Source organism: Podarcis pityusensis (assembly GCF_964106645.2).
Source record: "Podarcis pityusensis genome assembly, chromosome: 11".
In the NCBI taxonomy this organism is placed as follows: domain Eukaryota; kingdom Metazoa; phylum Chordata; class Lepidosauria; order Squamata; family Lacertidae; genus Podarcis; species Podarcis pityusensis.
Window position 1 is genome coordinate 53930832 of NC_138036.1, and position 18901 is coordinate 53949732.

General features: G+C 43.6%; 1 protein-coding gene and 1 long non-coding RNA gene across 9 annotated transcripts in view; one reads left to right on the top strand and one right to left on the bottom strand.

Moving 5' to 3' along the window:
- The window catches only part of CNTNAP4 (contactin associated protein family member 4), a gene marked incomplete at its 5' end in the record, with an annotated part of 272470 nt that overhangs the window by 148881 nt on the left and 104688 nt on the right, over positions 1–18901 (top strand). For 7 of the 8 annotated variants that reach the window (XR_013977143.1, XR_013977144.1, XR_013977145.1 and 4 more), the window contains one exon: positions 12025–12172. Coding sequence is in view for 5 of the 8 variants with exons in the window: in XM_080972303.1 (XP_080828429.1) it covers positions 12025–12172 (148 nt within the window). Of the gene's footprint in view, positions 1–12024; positions 12173–18901 lie in introns of those variants that run through there. The other variant, XM_080972307.1, reaches the window with a different exon arrangement.
- Positions 1–18901, bottom strand: part of LOC308458380 — a 164223-nt gene that overhangs the window by 20498 nt on the left and 124824 nt on the right. The gene's annotated exons all lie outside the window — the stretch shown is intronic.

The window sequence follows — 18901 nt, forward strand, 5'->3', positions numbered from 1 at the left end:
CCAATCGCCTTCTCAATCTGGCCTGCAGATAGTCCAGGAATCAGCATGTTTTTACATGAGTAGAATGTGTCCTTTTATTTAAAATGCATCTCTGGGTTATTTGTGGGGCCTGCCTGGTGTTTTTACTTGAGTAGAATGTGCGCTTTTATTTAAAATGCATCTCTGGGTTATTTGTGGAGCATAGGAATTTGTTCATTTCCCCCCAAAAAATATAGTCTGGCCCCTCACATGGTCTGAGGGACGGTGGACCGGCCCATGGCTGAAAAAGGTTGCTGACCCCTGGTTTAGACCACAGTGCCACCCACGTTCTAGGAAGAGTAAGCCATGTTAATTAGCAGCATTATCAATAACAGAAGAAGGGCTGGGATATCTAGCGCTTACAGAAGAAGATGCAATAAAAGCATCAAGATGGGGATTCCTAATTGGTATGTTAGGCTGAACCGTTCATTTATATCACACTTGTACTGCGATAGATTACTTGTTCATTTATATCCTGCCTCTCTCCCAAGTTGGGATTCAAGGTAGCTTACATTTAAAAATATCATTATAAAATGCAAAGCAATAAAAACAGTCTAGTTAAAATCAATAGTTAAAACACATCAAAGTACACTTAGAGACAGCATTAAAATATAGTGTGCTCTGGCCCATTGGTCAACATCATCTTGTTCTTCTTGTTTGGGTTCCATCTGTCTCAAGAGAAAATGGAGTACGCCTCCAGGGATGAAGTCAAACTGATGCATTAGCCGCACCAAAATGACCGCCTGAGGACATAACCCTGGGTAATATGAATTGCCAGGGTTGCCCATATGACAAGAACCCCCCCCCCCCAGTCTCACTTATGTGGTCCAAAGGAAAGCAGAGCAATGAATTTGGCACCAGCTTGGCTGCAGGAGTTGCTGGAAGGAGGCGTACAATGTACCACGCACAGGCCCAGACAGAGGGGGGGGGCATATGGGCCACTTGGCCCGGGCCTCCGATTCCAAAGGGGGTCTCGATCAGCATATTCACAATCGCAGGGGATGCACTAGGATGAACGCGGAGGCACAAAGGCGGTGGTGGCGGTGGGTGGATTCTCTGGGGCCATGGCTGGCAGCGTGAGAGAAAAGCTTCCCCGGCGTCTGGGGCGCGGCTTGTGACTGCCTCTGCAGAGGAGCACAGAACGGGCGCTGGTGGAGGCGACCAAGGCTCCAGCAGCCAGCGCGCTGTGAACATGATGGTGGACCGTGTTTTTCATGCTGTTAAAAGTTGGTGAGTTTTTGTTTGAAATCTTGTTTGCCAAAAATTAAAACCACACGTACCTTAAAGATAAGTGCTTTCTTATCGCTATTTTTTTAAAAAAAATGATGAAAAATTGATGAAGATGTGGCCATTTGTTTAAAATTTTGTTGACTAGGCCAGGAATATTACTTACACCTGAGGACGCGGCAGCTAAAAAAGCCAATGCAATTCTGGGCTGCATCAATAGGAGTATAGCATCTAGATCAAGGGAAGTAATAGTGCCACTGTATTCTGCCCTGGTCAGACCTCACCTGGAATACTGTGTCCAGTTCTGGGCACCACAGTTCAAGAAGGACACTGACAAACTGGAACGTGTCCAGAGGAGGGCAACCAAAATGGTCAAAGGCCTGGAAACGATGCCTTATGAGGAACGGCTAAGGGAGCTGGGCATGTTTAGCCTGGAGAAGAGGAGGTTAAGGGGTGATATGATAGCCATGTTCAAATATATAAAAGGATGTCACATAGAGGAGGGAGAAAGGTTGCTTTCTGCTGCTCCAGAGAAGCGGACACGGAGCAATGGATCCAAACTACAAGAAAGAAGATTCCACCTAAACATTAGGAAGAACTTCCTGACAGTAAGAGCTGTTTGACAGTGGAATTTTCTGCCAAGGAGTGTGGTGGAGTCTCCTTCTTTGGAGGTCTTTAAGCAGAGGCTTGACAACCATATGTCAGGAGTGCTCTGATGGTGTTTCCTGCTTGGCAGGGGGTTGGACTCGATGGACCTTGTGGTCTCTTCCAACTCTAGGATTCTATGATTCTATGAGGAGTACCTATAGCTCAATGAGGATAAAATTTGGTGGAAACCATGTTTTTTATGTAAAATTATTTATATACTAATTTATAAGAAAAAGCGGGGGCACATTATCTACCTGGCTCAGGCCTCTGCCTGGCTCTGCAAGGCCCTGATCACCCAACCATCTTAGGGACTCCATGCTGGATTTGTGTAAGGTTTACTCCTTAGCCTTATCTTCTCCCAAAGCTATCCCACAAGGCAACAGAGATTTAGGATCAGAGTTTTCCTTCACCTAGATGGACTACCTTCCCAAGATGATTAGCTACATCTGCCCCTCACTTCCCTCTACAGCATGAGCAGAAACCACCCTCTTGATCATTGGGCCTACTATTGGTCTCATCCACCCGAGTCTGGCTTTGTATGCAGGGGAAGTCCCTAATTCACTAAGGGTTTGAGACCCACCAGCTAGCCCCACCTGGTTTAGCCGGCCAGTCGAAGCCATTCCTGGGGTGTGGCTGCTGTCACATGGTGACTGCTTCTAGGAGCCACAAGTGAGAGCTGAGTGCAGGGTGGGGACCAAACATGGGCATGCTACCCCAGAAGGAGCACAATGTGTCACCACTTAGCCTCTTGGGCTTGCCAATCAGGAGGTCGGCGGTTCAAATCCCCTCAACATGGTGAGTTCCCAGCTCCTGCCAACCTAGTAGTTCAAAAGCATGCCAGTGCAAGTAGAATAATAGGTACCGCTGTGGCGGGAAGGTAAACAGTGTTTCTGTGCACTCTGGTTACTATCACGGTTGCTCCAGAAGTGGTTCAGTCATGCTGTCCACATGAAGCGGAAAGCTGTCTGTGGACAAACGCCGGCTCCCTTGGCCTGAAAAGCAAGATGAGTGCTACAACCCCATGGTTGCCTTTGACTAGACTTAACCATCCAGGGGTCCTTTACCTTTTTTACCTACTACCCCCCACCTAACACCCCAGACAACCCATCTACACCTTAGTTTTCAAAGGTCTGCCTGAATAGGAAAGTCTTAGCTTGCTGGTGGAAAGATAAGAAAGAGGAAGCCAATCTAACCTCTCTTGGGAGGGAATTCCCCAATATGGGAGCAGCCGTGGAAAAAGCTCTCTCTAGTGTCACCACCAATTGTGCCTCTGATGTCGGTGGGAACGAGAGATTCCATAGAGTGAGCATGATAGCTCAAGAAATGACCACACTTTTACTTTGGAGTCTGCTGCTTCTTGACTCAAGAAAAAAATTGGTTGGGGTTTCCCTCCCTCTAAAGCATCTGGGAACAGACTATGATGGTTCAGAGTTGTCTGCTGGCACACAAACAAGTGCTGAGTTTGTTAAAAGGTAAACATCTAGCCAATTATTCTTTTTACAAAGGAATTGATTATCTTCCAAGCTTCAACCCTGTCCAAAAAGATCTGAAAAAGAATGTGTGAACTGAGCTCCTGACTCTCACACACTCACATAATTTTGATATTATTTGATACATTGTAAGCCACTGGTGTTTGCATTGATACATTAGAGATGTTTTTGCTATTATACTATTTGTTTTTACATTGCATACCACCTTGCTATATTTTCTATGAAAGTTCAGTTTATAAATATAGAGAGAGGATATTTAAATGTGAATGATCTCTCAAAATAAGTATTTAGATGCATATTTTTGTACTTAAAAGTGTCAAGAACTGCACTGCAAAAATGTGAAATCTGATTCATGGCTATGCTCTGATCTGAACATATGGGTCAAGTGATTTCATATAGGAACTCAAAACTGCTGAATTCCTCAAGCATCTCTGGGAGGTGATGCATCGGTCATCAGAAAAATGATGGAGTGAAGCAAGATTGATACTGATGAGGCAGTTCTGTCATGAGGTCATAGGTGAGGAAACTTCAAGTAGAAAATACGGCATGCAAGCTATCCGTCTAAATCTATAGTCATTCTGCTGTGTGAAATCCAAATGGATTGGCAACAATATGCTTTCAAAATTAACAGCTGCTTAAATACATGTCTGACTTTAGCCTATTGACCATGTCTAAGTAATGAATTATGTTGGCTGACAATGCAAAAGTCAATTCAGGAAAATCTCCTCATTCCTTCTGAAGCCTACCATGGTGATTGTGTGCTGTAAAAATAACAAAAAAATGATTTTCTGAGCCCCACTAAGAAATACTGCTACTCTTATCCAAATGGTTTTTTGTTTACCTCAAAATGCTTTGGTCTTTTTATTTGAACAGAAACACCCATTATCATAGTGTAATATCGCTTTAGGTGAACTTTTCTGACAATTCTGTTTATTGAAAAAAGCATTTGTTTTTCATAAGAAAAAATGTGTTTCATTGAAGTTGTTTAAGTGTCACAGAATTCAATAGTAAATGCAAAGAAAAGGAGAGATTATTGAATGTAATGCTTTCAGAAATGATTCAGAAATGCATGAATTACCGCTTAAAAGGATATACCACATTGTACAGAAGTCATTAGATCTCACCACCTTTTTCAGTTTTACCATTTTTGCTTTGTGATACATAACAGCCATTTTTTTTTTAATTTTTGGGGGGATGCTGTACTTGAGAAGTATTATGATCAACCTGCTGGGTTTGCTTATTTCCAGACGAGCTAAACCTTTGGCTCTATTATTATTATTATTATTATTATTATTATTATTATTATTAATTGAATATATATACTGCCCTATACCCGGAGGTCTCAGGGCGGTTCATAGAACAAGATCAACATAAAAACCACAATATATATAATCAAAATAAAAACAACCCGATAACACCCCTCCCCCCCCCAAAGGGCCACATTTTAAAAGGGCATAGGATGTCAATCAGATCAACCAAATTCTGAATAGGGAGCAGAGCAGAGCAAACCCAAAATAGGATGAGTAGAGTTTGGAATAGGCAGATTTTTGGCTGAGTTTGGGATCAGCTGTGGCTTTGCCAGCTGAAGTCCTTCAACTTGGCTCTTTCAGAGATATACCACGGAGATATAAGTCCTTCATCGTGGCTCAGCCAAACCCTGCTCAGTAGAGCTTGGGTTAAGTCCAGGCAGGGCAGTGAGAAACTTAGCTCAGATTGGACACATATGGAATTTACATTTGCAAAAAGTATAGCATTAACCTACTTTTAATGCATGTTTTCCCAGGCTCAGTTTGGATCAGCCTGTGATAGCCCAGCTTCTGAATTGAGTTTGGAATAGGGGAAAATTGTAGTGGCATAATCTACCTGACATAAATTATATTGGCCTCCTATAGTTTGGATTGCTCTTCCAGGCTGTTTGAAACCTATTGAAACTGAACAGTTTTAAGAATTGTCCCTGTACACAAGATTTCAGACAAACACAGGTCTGGGTTATGTAATATAAAGATTGTCACTGTTAAGTTGTGGGTGAACATATCAGACGACACAGTGATTCTTCAAACAGCTCTTGTTTATTCACAGGCCAGAACAGAACTGAACTGAAGGGTTCAGCCAGCCTGCTTATATAGAGCTCCAGAACGTAATTGTAACAACTTTCTGTAACTATCCAATCACTGAACGTTACTTTCAATCCCTTATTTGCATATGGGGACCTCAACTATCTACAGTATCCCCCTGCTGGCCCAGGGTGAGAACTTCAGTACATAACAGTCACAAGGCTGTTGTGTAGGGTGCATAAAATTAAATTAGTCAATCTGTGGTATGATAAACACAGTTTAGGTCATTAGATTATCACTTCCAAGTATATGAGTTTTAGATCATTACTTCCATATTGTTTTGTGTGAATAAGGGGAAATGTATTGGGTACAAGTCTTGTCCAAGTCTCACTGGAATTAACAAGAGTTCCATGCAAAGTAGAGATTTATTTATTGCACTGTTAAAAGAAAAAACCTGCTCCTTTTCCCTTATGGGGTATCCAAGAGCCCGTATAGAGTCTTTAAGTGGGTTCCCTATCAGTAGGAGAAAATAACAGAGGCCAGACAGAGAATATTGAGAAGCAAAGCAGCTAGTAAGCCTGATCTTTATTAACTGCTGCAACAGGGTCCTTACTCACCGCATGCAGGAGGGAGGAGGAACCCTGAACAATGGTGCACAAGCCCTTATATAGACTTTTGAAACTGCCCACCCTGTAGCTCAAGACCACCTCCCAAAACATCATACATACATCACAGAAGGGGGCAGTCTACAGCAGAAATACATCACAGGAGGTGGTCTACAGCAGAACTCATGTTTGCCAGGATATCTCTTAATGGTCACTGATTGCTTTACCTGGGCAGCCTGGCCACTCTTTTGTGATGGTAAATACTTTAGTTCCTGAATCCAGGTCACAGGCTCACCCTATTCGTACACAAATACAGTGGTACCTCGGGTTACATACACTTCAGGTTACAGACTCCACTAACCCAGAAATAGTGCTTCAGGTTAAGAACTTTGCTTCAGGATGAGAACAGAAATCGTGCTCCAGCGGCGTGGTGACAGCAGGAGGCCCCATTAGCTAAAGTGGTGCTTCAGGTTAAGAACAGTTTCAGGTTAAGTACGGACCTCCGGAACGAATTAAGTACTTAACCCGAGGTACCACTGTATGCCCTTACGACAGGTAAGCAAACAGACTTTCGCATCTCCTTCCTCCTTCCAGAGAATTAGTTGAGGTCAATTTGGGAGAGTCAGAATGGTTTGGGAGAATCAAAATGGCTTCAGGATTGCTCTCCTGTACTATTTCAGACATGTGGTTTGTATACTTATATATATATTTGCCTTGTACATTTATGAATGATTATTTTATATTTGGGACCTTAGAATTATTATAACAGCACTAATAAGTTTCAGCATTTGGTTTTGGTAATGAAATTATTAGCCAGAAGCAGTAGGCTGACTAAAGACATATTTGCAGCAAGGGTAGTTCTTTGGTACTACTCTGAGTGTTACCTCCATCTGTTCTTTTTAAGCTGCAAAAGAGTGACATATTTCAAAACTGTGATGATAACTAAGTTATCAATTCGTCTGCTTTTATGCTGGGCATGTGGAACACCAACTGCTTTTCAAAGACAACATGTTTTATGTACCTGCTTTGTGTCATTACACGACAGATTGTATTCTAACACTCTGAAGTGTAGTAAATATTCTGTCTGTATAATTTAGTGGCATTCAACTCTGTAGGAGTGCATGGCAGGTTCAAGGCCTTTCTTTTAAAAGGAGAGGTTTGGTAGGATTGTAAATTTTCCACAATCGTGAGAGAATAAGACCGTAGTATGATAAAGAGAACGGTTAGTTGAACAGTATTTAATATAAAAATTTAAAACAGTGATACCATGAGTAATTCTAATGGACTATGGAAGGTGCAAAAATGGGGGGGGGGGATAGAATTATAGGTGAACTCCCTTTCCTCCAACTCCCTGAACTTAGATCAGTGACAAAATACTAATTGTCCTCTTGGTATGAACAGAATGTTTTTTCTGTTAATTGTTTCTCATAGTAAAGGTAAAGGGACCCCTGACCATTAGGTCCAGTCATGACCGACTCTGGGGTTGCGGCGTTCATCTCGCTTTATTGGCCAAGGGAGCTGGCATACAGCTTCCAGGTCATGTGGCCAGCATGACTAAGCTGCTTCTGGCAAACCAGAGCAGCACATGGAAATGTCGTTTACCTTCCCGCTGGAGTGGTACCTATTTATCTACTTGCACTTTGACGTGCTTTCAAACTGCTAGGTTGGCAGGAGCAGGGACCGAGCAACGGGAGCTCACCCCGTCGTGGGGATTTGAACCGCCGACCTTCTGATCGGCAGGTCCTGGGCTCTGGGCTTTAAACCACAGTGCCACCCGCGTCCCGTTTCTCATAGTAGTGAGCAGCAAAAATGCAAGCAGCAGCAGAGACAATAACAAATGCTCTGTCTCCCAGCACCCCTCAAATCTCTTGCCAGAGACATTTCCAGGGAGCCAATAAAAGACCAGCCTCCAGTTCTTCCTGTGTGTCTGTGGTCCTCACTCAGAGTAGTAGCATGACTCTAAGACTTGCAACTGACTGCCTTTAAAGATTTAGTTCTAACACCTATTAGCATTATAGGTTAGCACTAACAGCCACGTTCGCAAGCCGTTGAGTGATTTTTAGTATCTGGAAGGGAGGGGTGGAGAGTGCTATGATATTATAGATACTTATGTGATGAGCTATATAAACCCAACTTTGCGGCATGATAAAGATGGAATGAGAAATGCCAGTACCATATGCATTAGCAAACATATCCTTCGTTTCATTTAGATAATAATAATTGCACTCTCTGCCTGCAAGTGGCTTTTGCAGCAGTAGAAACATACTGGAGATGATGATAATTTAAATCATAGAATCGCAAATTGATTTTCATATGAAAAGATACTCTTACTTTGTGATTAAATTGAGCATTTATTCAATGAACAATTGAATTCTAAATGTGTAAAATACCTCTCACATATATTGAACAAATATTTATAACAATGTTGGATAGTTCATTTTTAGACAAGGGAACTGGTCGTTATGAGTAGAAAATGGACTGAAGTATTTCCTTTTGAATTTGATGCAATAGGAAGTTTATTAAGGTTACCTGAGATTTATCTGGAAGGAAGAGCATTAATCATCATCATCATCATCATCATCATCATCATCTCCCATGCAAGCAGGCATTTCCATGGCATCCACTGGCATCATGTGCAGCCTTTAGTAATCTTTTGTAATATTGTACCTTGAACAAGAGCAAAATTCTGTTCCCGCAAATGGATCTTCTCAATTATGGATCTTCTCAATTTTGTCCCCCCTTGGCTTGGTGCCCTGCGGTTGGGAACCACCTGCGGTGGGCCAAAGAGCTTCTTTTTCCATTTGAGCAATTGGGAAAACGCTTGCATGTGTTAGAACATAAAAAGGAAAAAAACATATTGTTTGCAAGAACAATGCCTGTGTACTTTAAATAAGCAATGTTCATTGTCACCTCTGGAATTCACAGCAAAAAGGCATCGAGGATAATTAAGCAACCTCTGCTCAAACCTGACTATTCTACATTTATTATGTCAAAAGTAAACATCTGTGCTGAGAATGCTGGAACTCACCGCCAGAAACAATAAAACAAACAGGATTGCAGATAAGCACACAGGAAGGCAGTAGCTCTGGATCACCCATCTCCAGCCATCCATTGTTTATCTCTGCTTATCTTATCTCTCCTTGGTAGCTGCTCCCTCTCCTCTCAACACTTAGCAACAATTAGCTGCCAAAGGAAATAGAAGCAGAGATAAGCAGTGTATAGATAGAGAAAAAGTTGCTGTAGAGTTTTTATTTCCCTGTGTGCTTGATTATGACCCCCACTGCATATTGCTTGAGAGCTTCGAACAGTCTAAGCCTGGCATTCACAACAAGGCTTTGACATGATGAATGGAAGGCACAGCTGGGCTCTAGAATTCAAGAGCGTTTCATTTTATCCATTGGACTATTTATAGGTAGCACAAATGTTGTGTGCACTGGCATACCTCCAACATCTTTGAGTCCCAAAACCAAGACACACATCTTCCCGCCCACGCTTCCGTGTGAGTCACTTGACCACCTTGGCCACCATGTTGCTGCGTGAGAAAAAGGGATGTCCCATTTTTTTCCTGGGACACTTGTGGACTGTGCCCCAGCTGAATCCCAAACCGAACTGAGCCAAACACCCAGCAGGATGGAATTCCAAGGGGCACCCCCTTCCACAATTAGCTCCCCACCAGGCCTCTTTGCAACTGATCCCAAGGCCACCTTGCTGTGACAACCACCGGGATTATGACCAGCAGCAGCACAGTCTGGGCTCAGCAGGCCTTGGTTCCCTGCTCACTTCTCCCTGGCCAAGACTCGGCCTCTGTCGTGCCACCTCACCTGCAGCCCAGCATAAATGAGAGCCAGCAACGAAAAGTAGTAGTAATAATAGTAGTAGTAATAATAATAATAATTTATTATTTGTACCCCGCTCATCTGGCTGGGTTTCCCCAGTTACTCTGGGCGGCCTCCAACAAATACCATATTTTTCGCTCTATAAGATGCACCCAACCATATGACGCACCTAGTTTTTAGAGGAGGAAAACAAGAAACAGCGAAAGCAACACAAAGCTTCTTGAGCGAAGAGTCAGGAACGCTCCCGCTGTGCTCAAGAGGCTTTGCGTGGCTATCCCTGAAGCCAGAAGAGCAAGAGGGATTGGTGCGCACCGATCCCTCTTGCTCTTCTGGCTTCAGCGAAAGCAACACAAAGCTTCTTGAGCGCAGTGGGAGCACTGCATTCGCTCCATAAGACGCACACACATTTCCCCTTACTTTTTAGGAGGGGAAAAGTGCGTCTTAGAATGTGAAAAATAGGGTACATGAAAACACCAGTCATTAAAAACTTCCCTAAACAGAGTTGTCGTGTGGGAGGCACGTTCGCAACCTGCAGCGTTCGCAACTTGCAGTGGCGTGTCTATTCACACGCGGGTTGTGATTTGGCGCTTCTGTGCATGCACAACCCCCGAAACCTGGAGGTAACCCGTTCCCGTACTTCCAGGTTTTGGCGGGTCTGTAACCCAAAAAAACGCAGCCTGAAGCGTCTGTAATCCGAGGTATGACTATAGTTGTTTATTTCTTTGACATCTGATGGGAGGTCATTCCACAGGGTGGGTGCCACTACCGAGAAGGCCCTCTGCCTTAGAATGTGCAAAGGAGATTTTAACAGTCCAGTAAACGAAGCAGTACGCTGCACTCTGCAGTTGGTAAGAAGATGATTGAAACTAGGTTTTTCTAACCCAGTTAAACATTAGCCCTGCCCCATAAATTGATTTTGAAGCAGATCTGGAATGCATGGCTGACCTGGAACGAGGGCTGTGTGCATCCCTAGCCACCTTCTCATACATATACCCCCTTTCACATTCTTTTGCAATGTTTAAAGTATTATGAAACTGAAAATGCCATTCTCTCTAGTCATTCTCTCTAGTCTCTCTCATCATCCTATTGGAAAATCACTGTCGTCACCCTTTTCTTGCATAAATTTTCATTTTTCACTTAAGTGTTAGGTTAAATGAACTAGGCTGAAAAGTTGACACTTCCAGACTGAAAATCAACTAAAACAAAAAGCAATCAAATTACAATCCAAAAATAAAACACGAAATGGCTTCATTCCTTTACTGCCACATATTAAAGAAACTGCAAAATGAGAGTGGACGTGGTCCTACTCCCATTGACATCAATACATTTTTTAAAAAAGAAAGGATTAGCAGAATAAGAATGTTTCTTTCATGTTTCAGAGGGGGAAAAAACACATTCTATTATTCATCTAAGGTGATCAAGTAAACCATAGCATGACCTAAGGCTCACATCTTCCTTTCACCCACTCCTTCTCATTCATGCGTAAATGAAAATTCACTTTAAGAACAAATCACAATTCTGTTACATCTGAGTGAGAAGGTTTGCTCTAATTAAAGATAGTTTAAACCCAGTTTGATTCAGCTACGATTTCTGGTTCTGGTTTGTCATCTAACTTTGGTTAGAAGAAACCCACAGTATCCTGAGTTTCGACATCGTATGATAGTAATGTTTTGCCCTTAACAGTGAAAGTAGAAGCTTTCCCTCTCGTCCATTGCACACATATTGAAAGGTGGAGCGGGAGAGGGTAGAAACAGTGGCGTAGCGTGGGGGGTGCAGGGGGGCCCGGCCGCACCAGGCGCAACATCTGGGGGTTAGGGTTAGGGGGCGCAAATCCACGGATTAGGGGGCGCAAATTACTTGCCTTGCCCCGGGTGCTGACAACCCACGCTACGCCACTGGGTAGAAACCCAAGAATGTTCACTGTGGTGAGTTCTCAATCACATGAACTCCGTTTAATGTGATTATCTGAACCAGATCTAAGTCTGGGGTTATATCTACGCAATGAGACATTTTACAGGAGTACCGTTACACCTCACTGAGCTTTTAGCACAGGTTCTCAGAGTGTACAAGGAAAAAAAGTTTCCATGTCAAGGTTTAAGAAATAAAGCCATACAGCAAATGCTGACTTTTAAATTGTCCTTTTCAGGCTTTTTCAGGAAACACCAATGCAGACACTGTGGTAACTTATAATCTCCAACATTCCATCAAAGCAAGATTTCTGCGGTTTGTCCCTTTGGATTGGAACCGAAATGGCAGGATTGGAATGAGGATCGAAGTCTATGGCTGTGTTTACAGTAAGTGATGCCTTTTCTTTGAGATGAATCACATAATTGAAATCTACAGGTGCATTCTAAATGGGGGGGGGGGGGATCCTGCTAACTGGCCTTTAATGGAAATAAAGATATTTGTGTGAGAGTTCTGTATCCTAACAGCATAACCCCCCCATTAGTATCTTGATATTTGCACATTGAGGTCAGTTGCACCCTATAATGAATTGAAGTATATATCAATAATCTTAATTTAAGTGAAACAGAATACAAATGCATAGTTCCCAAGTTAGCTCTGTGGGGTTGCCATATTTTGAAGAGCACAAAAGAGGACACTATGACAACTCTGATTTTAAATATCCCTACTATATGTCTGCTATAGAAAGTGTGATATATTGCCGGGGGTGGGGGGCAGGAGAAGAGAAGAGGAAAGCAAGTCTTCAACCACCAGTTACATCTATGTCTCATCCAGAAAGTATAGCCAGAGACATTTTGGCAAATTTAAAAAATCCACCCCGGAAGAAATTTTACCCCTGAAAAAGAGGATGTGTCCTGGAAAAAGAGGGCACAGGGCAACCCACCATCTCCCAGAATCCAGCGAGCCTTAAAAGTGGGAGAGCAAAGAGCTCAAAGACAGAGCAGCGCCTGTAGCAGCGCCTGTAGAAGTGATGAATGAGGAAGTGGGAGAGAAGAGGGGGGTGGAGATTCACTTGGGACAACACCGTCATCCAAGAGGCTGGGTTCTATAGCCTCTCTCTGTAAAGACTGAAATAAAAAAAGGACTGTAATAAACTTTTCCTTGTCTTTCTACTTTCCTGGGCAACTAGCCGGGCGCCGCTGATAGCATCCTGACACACCTCATGCAACTACTAAAATTGTTTTTCACCATCCCAACCAGGGCTATCTTAAGCATATCCGGCGCCGTGGTACAAAGATCCCTCTGGCACACCCCACACCCCCATTTCCCAGAGTTGTCGACCTTTTCCCAAACCTCTGCGGGGATCGCTGTCCTCTCACAGAGGCTTGGGAAGGAAGCTGCATGCCCAGCAGCCATATGGTTGATGGGGCACAGCTGGCAGGCGTGCAGGAGGGAAAGGGAAGGCCGCCGGCAAAGCCATGCAGCTCCCCCATTCGCTGGGGCGCCCCTGAGAGACCGGCGCCCTGGCGCAATGCGCCACTAAGCCCAACAGAAAAGACCACTCTGGTCCCAACCCCATTCTGAAGCCACTTCTCTCTTTTGTTCTGTATCTGCTTTGCACCCACTCTTACTTTCACTTCCAGATGGATGGCCATCTGTCATGGATGATTTAGTTGAGATTCCTGCATTACAGGGGGTTGGAATAGATGACCCTCGGGGTCCCTCCCAACCCTTACGATTCTATGATTCCATTCCTTTACCTCCTCCCACCTCCTTTTCTGCAACCCCACCCAGCCTGGCTCATAAACCATAATGCAGGAGATTACCACCCCTGTTGGTAATCTCCTGCATTATCCATACATTGCAATTGCTACGTACCCTTTTCAGCTTCCACCCAGTTCTGAAGCCACACTGCTCCTGCTATTTTCCCTTTGCTTTTGCTCTCCAACCCCACCCTGATTTCATGCAAAACCAGAATTTTGATTTGGCAAGACAAAAGGAATAGAAAGTCGTTCTGAAAGAAGTTTTACAAATACAACCCGGTCAGCTGGGCGGGGTACAAAAAATAAAATTATTAATTATCATTGTTATTAAAACAGCTGCTAGATACCCCAGCAACTGGAAATGTGTAGGAGGAATAAAGAAGGGAATGTGTTAAAAACCTGCTCGTAAAGTTGTATATGGGGTGCTGTTGCTTTTGCGAGAGGGGAGAACCCGCAAGCAGGAGCATATCGCCCTTTCTCCAGCAAAGCGGTTCAAGCAATCCGGTACGGCGTGCAGTTGTGATGTCTTCCACAGCTGTGCTATGAAGTGAAATGTCACTTTTCTCAAACTAGGGGAGAAAAGGCTGTCAGGAACTCATTGGGGCATGAGAAACATTTGCCTGATTAGAGTCATGGATGTTATTTTTAGGAAATCTACGAGACACAGTATCAGTAGGGAATTCAGATCAGGCAGCGGGATCAAGGACTGCGTTGACAAGGGCACAGGGCAAGCAGAGCAAGAAAGGCAGGGTGAGGAACGGGAGGTGAAGCTTGATGTCAGGCACTGCTAAAAAGTTCTGAGCAAGCACTTTCGCAACAGCTTCCTTTTTCGCAAGAGTTTGTGGCAGGCTTCAGCCATTCAGGCCAAGAGCAATTGTGAATCGAGGACCCGCAACCTGCATAGGGGTAAATAAGACACAAGGACACATGTATTTTAGGTTAATGGGCTAAAGAAGGCCACAACTTTATTGGTTACAGCATGTGAGTCGTATTGGCTTAGGCATTGGATCAAACAACCTATATATGACCCCACCCCGTGCAGCGGGAGGGGGGGCATTTGAAGGTTAACAACCAGTGGGAGGAGCTTGTTGATGCAAATACAACTGGAAGCTTCCCCTGATGTCACCGGGGGTCGTGCCATGGCCCTAGCCACCAGCAGGGCATCAGAGAGGATCCACAACCGCCAGATTCCTTTAATGAAATACCTAAAAGGGGAGGGGTAGGTGATGGCCACACCCCGCCCACCAACACACAACACATATTCCAATGTCTAACCGCCAATACCGGAAAAGTTGTGACGATTTGCTATGAGGTAGGCGAGACACCAAGAGGCTGGTGCCAATTTGCCAAATGGATACAAAATTCCTACCAGCCCCCCTGGTCAACCAGGGCAACCAACCAAAGTCCATAGCAATGTCAAGAGCATAAATATGACCTAAAGGGAGGACGGGCAGGTGATCCAACGACTCCAGGAAACAGAATGAGGTGCGGGGATGCTGCGGGCACTTGAATCCGGCTAGAGCCCGCCCCCGAGCCAACCCTATTGGCTTGCCTGACGGGCGTGTCGCGGCAGCTGGGAAAATGACGGAGGGGACTGAATACGACCCCCTGCTGATGCGGGAACGGCTCCTGCTCACACCACCTCCCCTCTGGGAGGAGGAGAGGCTTTCTGTTCCAAGTATGCTTCAGATCCAATGCACACATTCAGGAAGCAGAGTGGTCCGCTATTCCTCTAGCAGGGAGCGTCTTCCACAAGATGAACTTTGTGTGAAAGGAAACTAGTATTGTGCCAAAATCTCTTGATGTCTCCAACATTTTCTTCCCCTGTGAAGGAGACTTCCATTTGTCTTCTGCCTCCTTCTCAGGGCATTTGAGAATTTCTTCAGAATTCCAGAGACTCTCGGGTTTTGAGCTTGCTTTGGTATTGCAAGGTGGTTGAGGGTGATCTGCTTGCTTGCCAATAAACTTTTCCTCAGTGCCTCCAGCCTCCTTGGCTGCTTGTATTTCCTGATATATATATATATATATTTTTTGGGGGGAGGCCCATAGGTAGTGTTACATTATCATGTCTTCCCCTGGGTTTTAATTGAAGTGTGGGCACTGGGGAAGGCTGCAGAGCACAGAATACAGTGGTACCTCAGGTTACATACGCTTCAGGTTACATACGCTTCAGGTTGCAGACTCCACTAACCCAGAAATAGTACCTCGGGTTAAGAACTTTGGTTCAGGATGAGAACAGAAATCGTGTTCTGGCAGCACGGCAGCAACAGGAGGCCCTATTAGCTAAAGTGGTGCTTCAGGTTAAGAACAGTTTCAGGTTAAAAACGGAACTCCAGAACGAATTAATTACATAACCAGAGGTACCACTGTACCGGTGAGATGGTTTGCAGAAGGAAAGGAAAGGCACTGACAAACACCCCTCAGCCTCCTCAGAAAGCAAGTACAGTGGTACCTCGGGTTACAGACGCTTCAGGTTACAGACGCTTCAGGTTACAGACTCCGCTAACCCAGAAATAGCACCTTGGTTTAAGAACTTTGCGTCAGGATGAGAACAGAAATCATGCAGCGGTGGCATGGCAGCAGCGGGAGGCCCCATTGGCTAAAGTGGTACCTCAGGTCAAGAACAGTTTCAGGTTAAGAACGGACCTCCAGAACGAATTAAGTTCTTAACCCAAGGTACCACCGTACATTCAAAGCCCTGCACCACACCCAAACCAATGTCACCAAAAATTATCTCCTCTAATGTCATTTCTCTTCTTAATTATGTGATGGGAAATGGTTTGGGGCACGTTTCTATGTCCAGTACACATAGCTAATTCTGTTTTCTATTGTTCAATTGTGAATCACTTTGGGAAGAACGATGATCCTAAAAGGCAACATACAAATTGCCAAAATAAAATAATAAAGAAATAGTTGTAGAAGCATCAACCTGCATCCACCCTACCAAAGACTCTTGTGCTGATTTTTGTAAAGAGCTCTGCTGTGCTCCACCCACACCTCCTGTTGGTTGGTTTGGTCAGTATACAAACAGCAGAACTTAATATCTTTCCATGCACACTTGTACAATGCCTTCATACATCTCCAGAGACTGCTCTGGGCAATTTAGGTTTTAAGGGTTGTTTTATTTGTAGTTAAGAGTTATCTAGCATACTAGAATTGAAGGAGGGCATGTAAGGCAAACATCAATCCTTGATTATCAGAGTCTTGGAAATCATTGCTTATTTTGCTTTTTGAAATATTTTTCATGGTTTATTTCCGTAAATAAATGCATATTTATTTTTTTATCATTTGAGGATCAGAAAAGAGAAAACCCAGTAAGGAAGATATTCAAAAGTGTATTTGAATAAATTAACGTAGAAGATGACAGATTGTGCAACATGGATAGTAGAGAAATAGTATGAACCCATTCTGTTTCTTTTATGTATTTTGCTTTGATTTCATTGTTAAGTTATTTCAATTTCAATTGAGATTTTGTTCAGCATATAGGTATATATTTTGTGTGAGTTTGAGGTAAAGAAAATAATTATTAATAATGATAATGTTATGATAGGGGGGGAATTGTCCTACCTGGGAACCTCCAGATACCACATCACAAACCTCTGAAGGTAACCAAATTTGGGGGATGCTGGTGTAGGATTACGAATAACTATCAGTACTAATGAATTCATTGATTGCTTTTTATTTATCTGCTGCCTTCTGTCAAAGGATAGGTGGCAACACATTTAAAATCGATTGAACGTGTAATTTGTTACTCGCTCGATGCCCCCGTTTTAGTGGTCTAATTTTCATAGTGGAAATGTACTGATTAAAAAAAACGTGATTGATGCAGAGTCCTAGTGTTCTCCCTTGAACTGCCCTTACCAAAGTAAAACTTACTCATCTTATGTGACAGAACTGAGAATTAAACCAACTGACAGCTTAAGTTCAAAACAAGGCCCTTCTGCTTATAATTGGTGCGATTCTGCTGAATATTAATGGCTTTTTAAAAATATTATGAGTCACTCAAAATGGATAACTTTTCAAGAAGCTTAGGCATAATCCCTCAGAGATCACAGGTCCATTTCAGTGGGGCCTGCACAGGAGAACTTCTTAGAGGCTCGCTTCCAAAATATAGAGCGTTTTTTCTTTTCTTTGTCAAATTAAGCAAAGTTAGATAGCAGATTTCCATTGACTTAGAAGAGGACACTCAATGAATTGGAAAATGATTTCATATATTATTGGCCGTCTGCTACATCTTCATTTATTTCATAAGTGTATCTCTCAAGAACTATTACCTCCTTTGTCTTCTTTACTTATGCAGCGTGAATACACTATGAGCTTTACTTGAGTGTTATCTGTTCCTTTCTGTAGTTCTAAGTCAGGCTGTAACAGATTGTGACAGATACTGTTTTATACTACTAGTCAAAAATCTGTTCTTTCCAGCCAAGTGGATATATATATGACCTTGAAAGGGACTAGATAATGTGTCATGAGAAATGAAGTACCTTTTTAAATGGTGAAATCATTGCTACCTCTTCTGTCAATAAGAGTATTTCATATATGTGGAATAGGTAATTGCTTTGCCTTGGTGTTTCAGAGCCACAAGTGCTCTTAAAATACAGTGGGGTCCCCCCCCCAGTTAATGACTTTATTTGTTAATTAAATTTATATCCTTCCCTCCGAAATGAGTGCAGGATGGCATGATGAGAGCAAGCCTTTGAGTTTTTTAATTGAATTACTTCTCCCCTCTACTCCTCACTCTCAACCACTGAAATTTCTTACCTTCCCCCACCCCCTTTGTTATTCCCAGTTGTATAGTGATACCTTCTGAAATGCTTGCTTCTGACTGCACATCTTCGCCTTGATTGGATGCAAAGACTCTCCCAAAGAGGTGTCACCATTTAAACTGCTAGTGTGAAATATGAACCCCATTGAAGAAATTGAAAGTATAGGACAGAGGTCAGCAAACTTACTGCGCCGATTGTGTGGCGGGTTGGAGGGCAGGGGAGCACGTGCCCATACGCGTGTGCACACACTATTTCGGCGCACTTCCGGGTTGGAGGAGCACCGGAAATAGCTTGTGCGCATGTGCATGGGCCTCCTCTGACGGTGATGTGCACTGCAAATAACGCTTGCGCATGCGCACAAGTTATTTCCGGTGCTCCTCCGACCTGGATGTGCACCACAAATAACGCTTGCGCATGCTATTTCCAGTGCTCCTCCGACCCAGAAGTGGGCAGCCATGCAGCGCAGCGCCGGTAAGAGCTGGCGGCGGGTGTCTCTGCGGGCTGAATAAACGAGTCCCTTGGGCCTTATCCGGCCTGCAGACCTTAGTTTGGGGACCCCTGGTGTAGGGGAATGGCTGTAGATCATTGG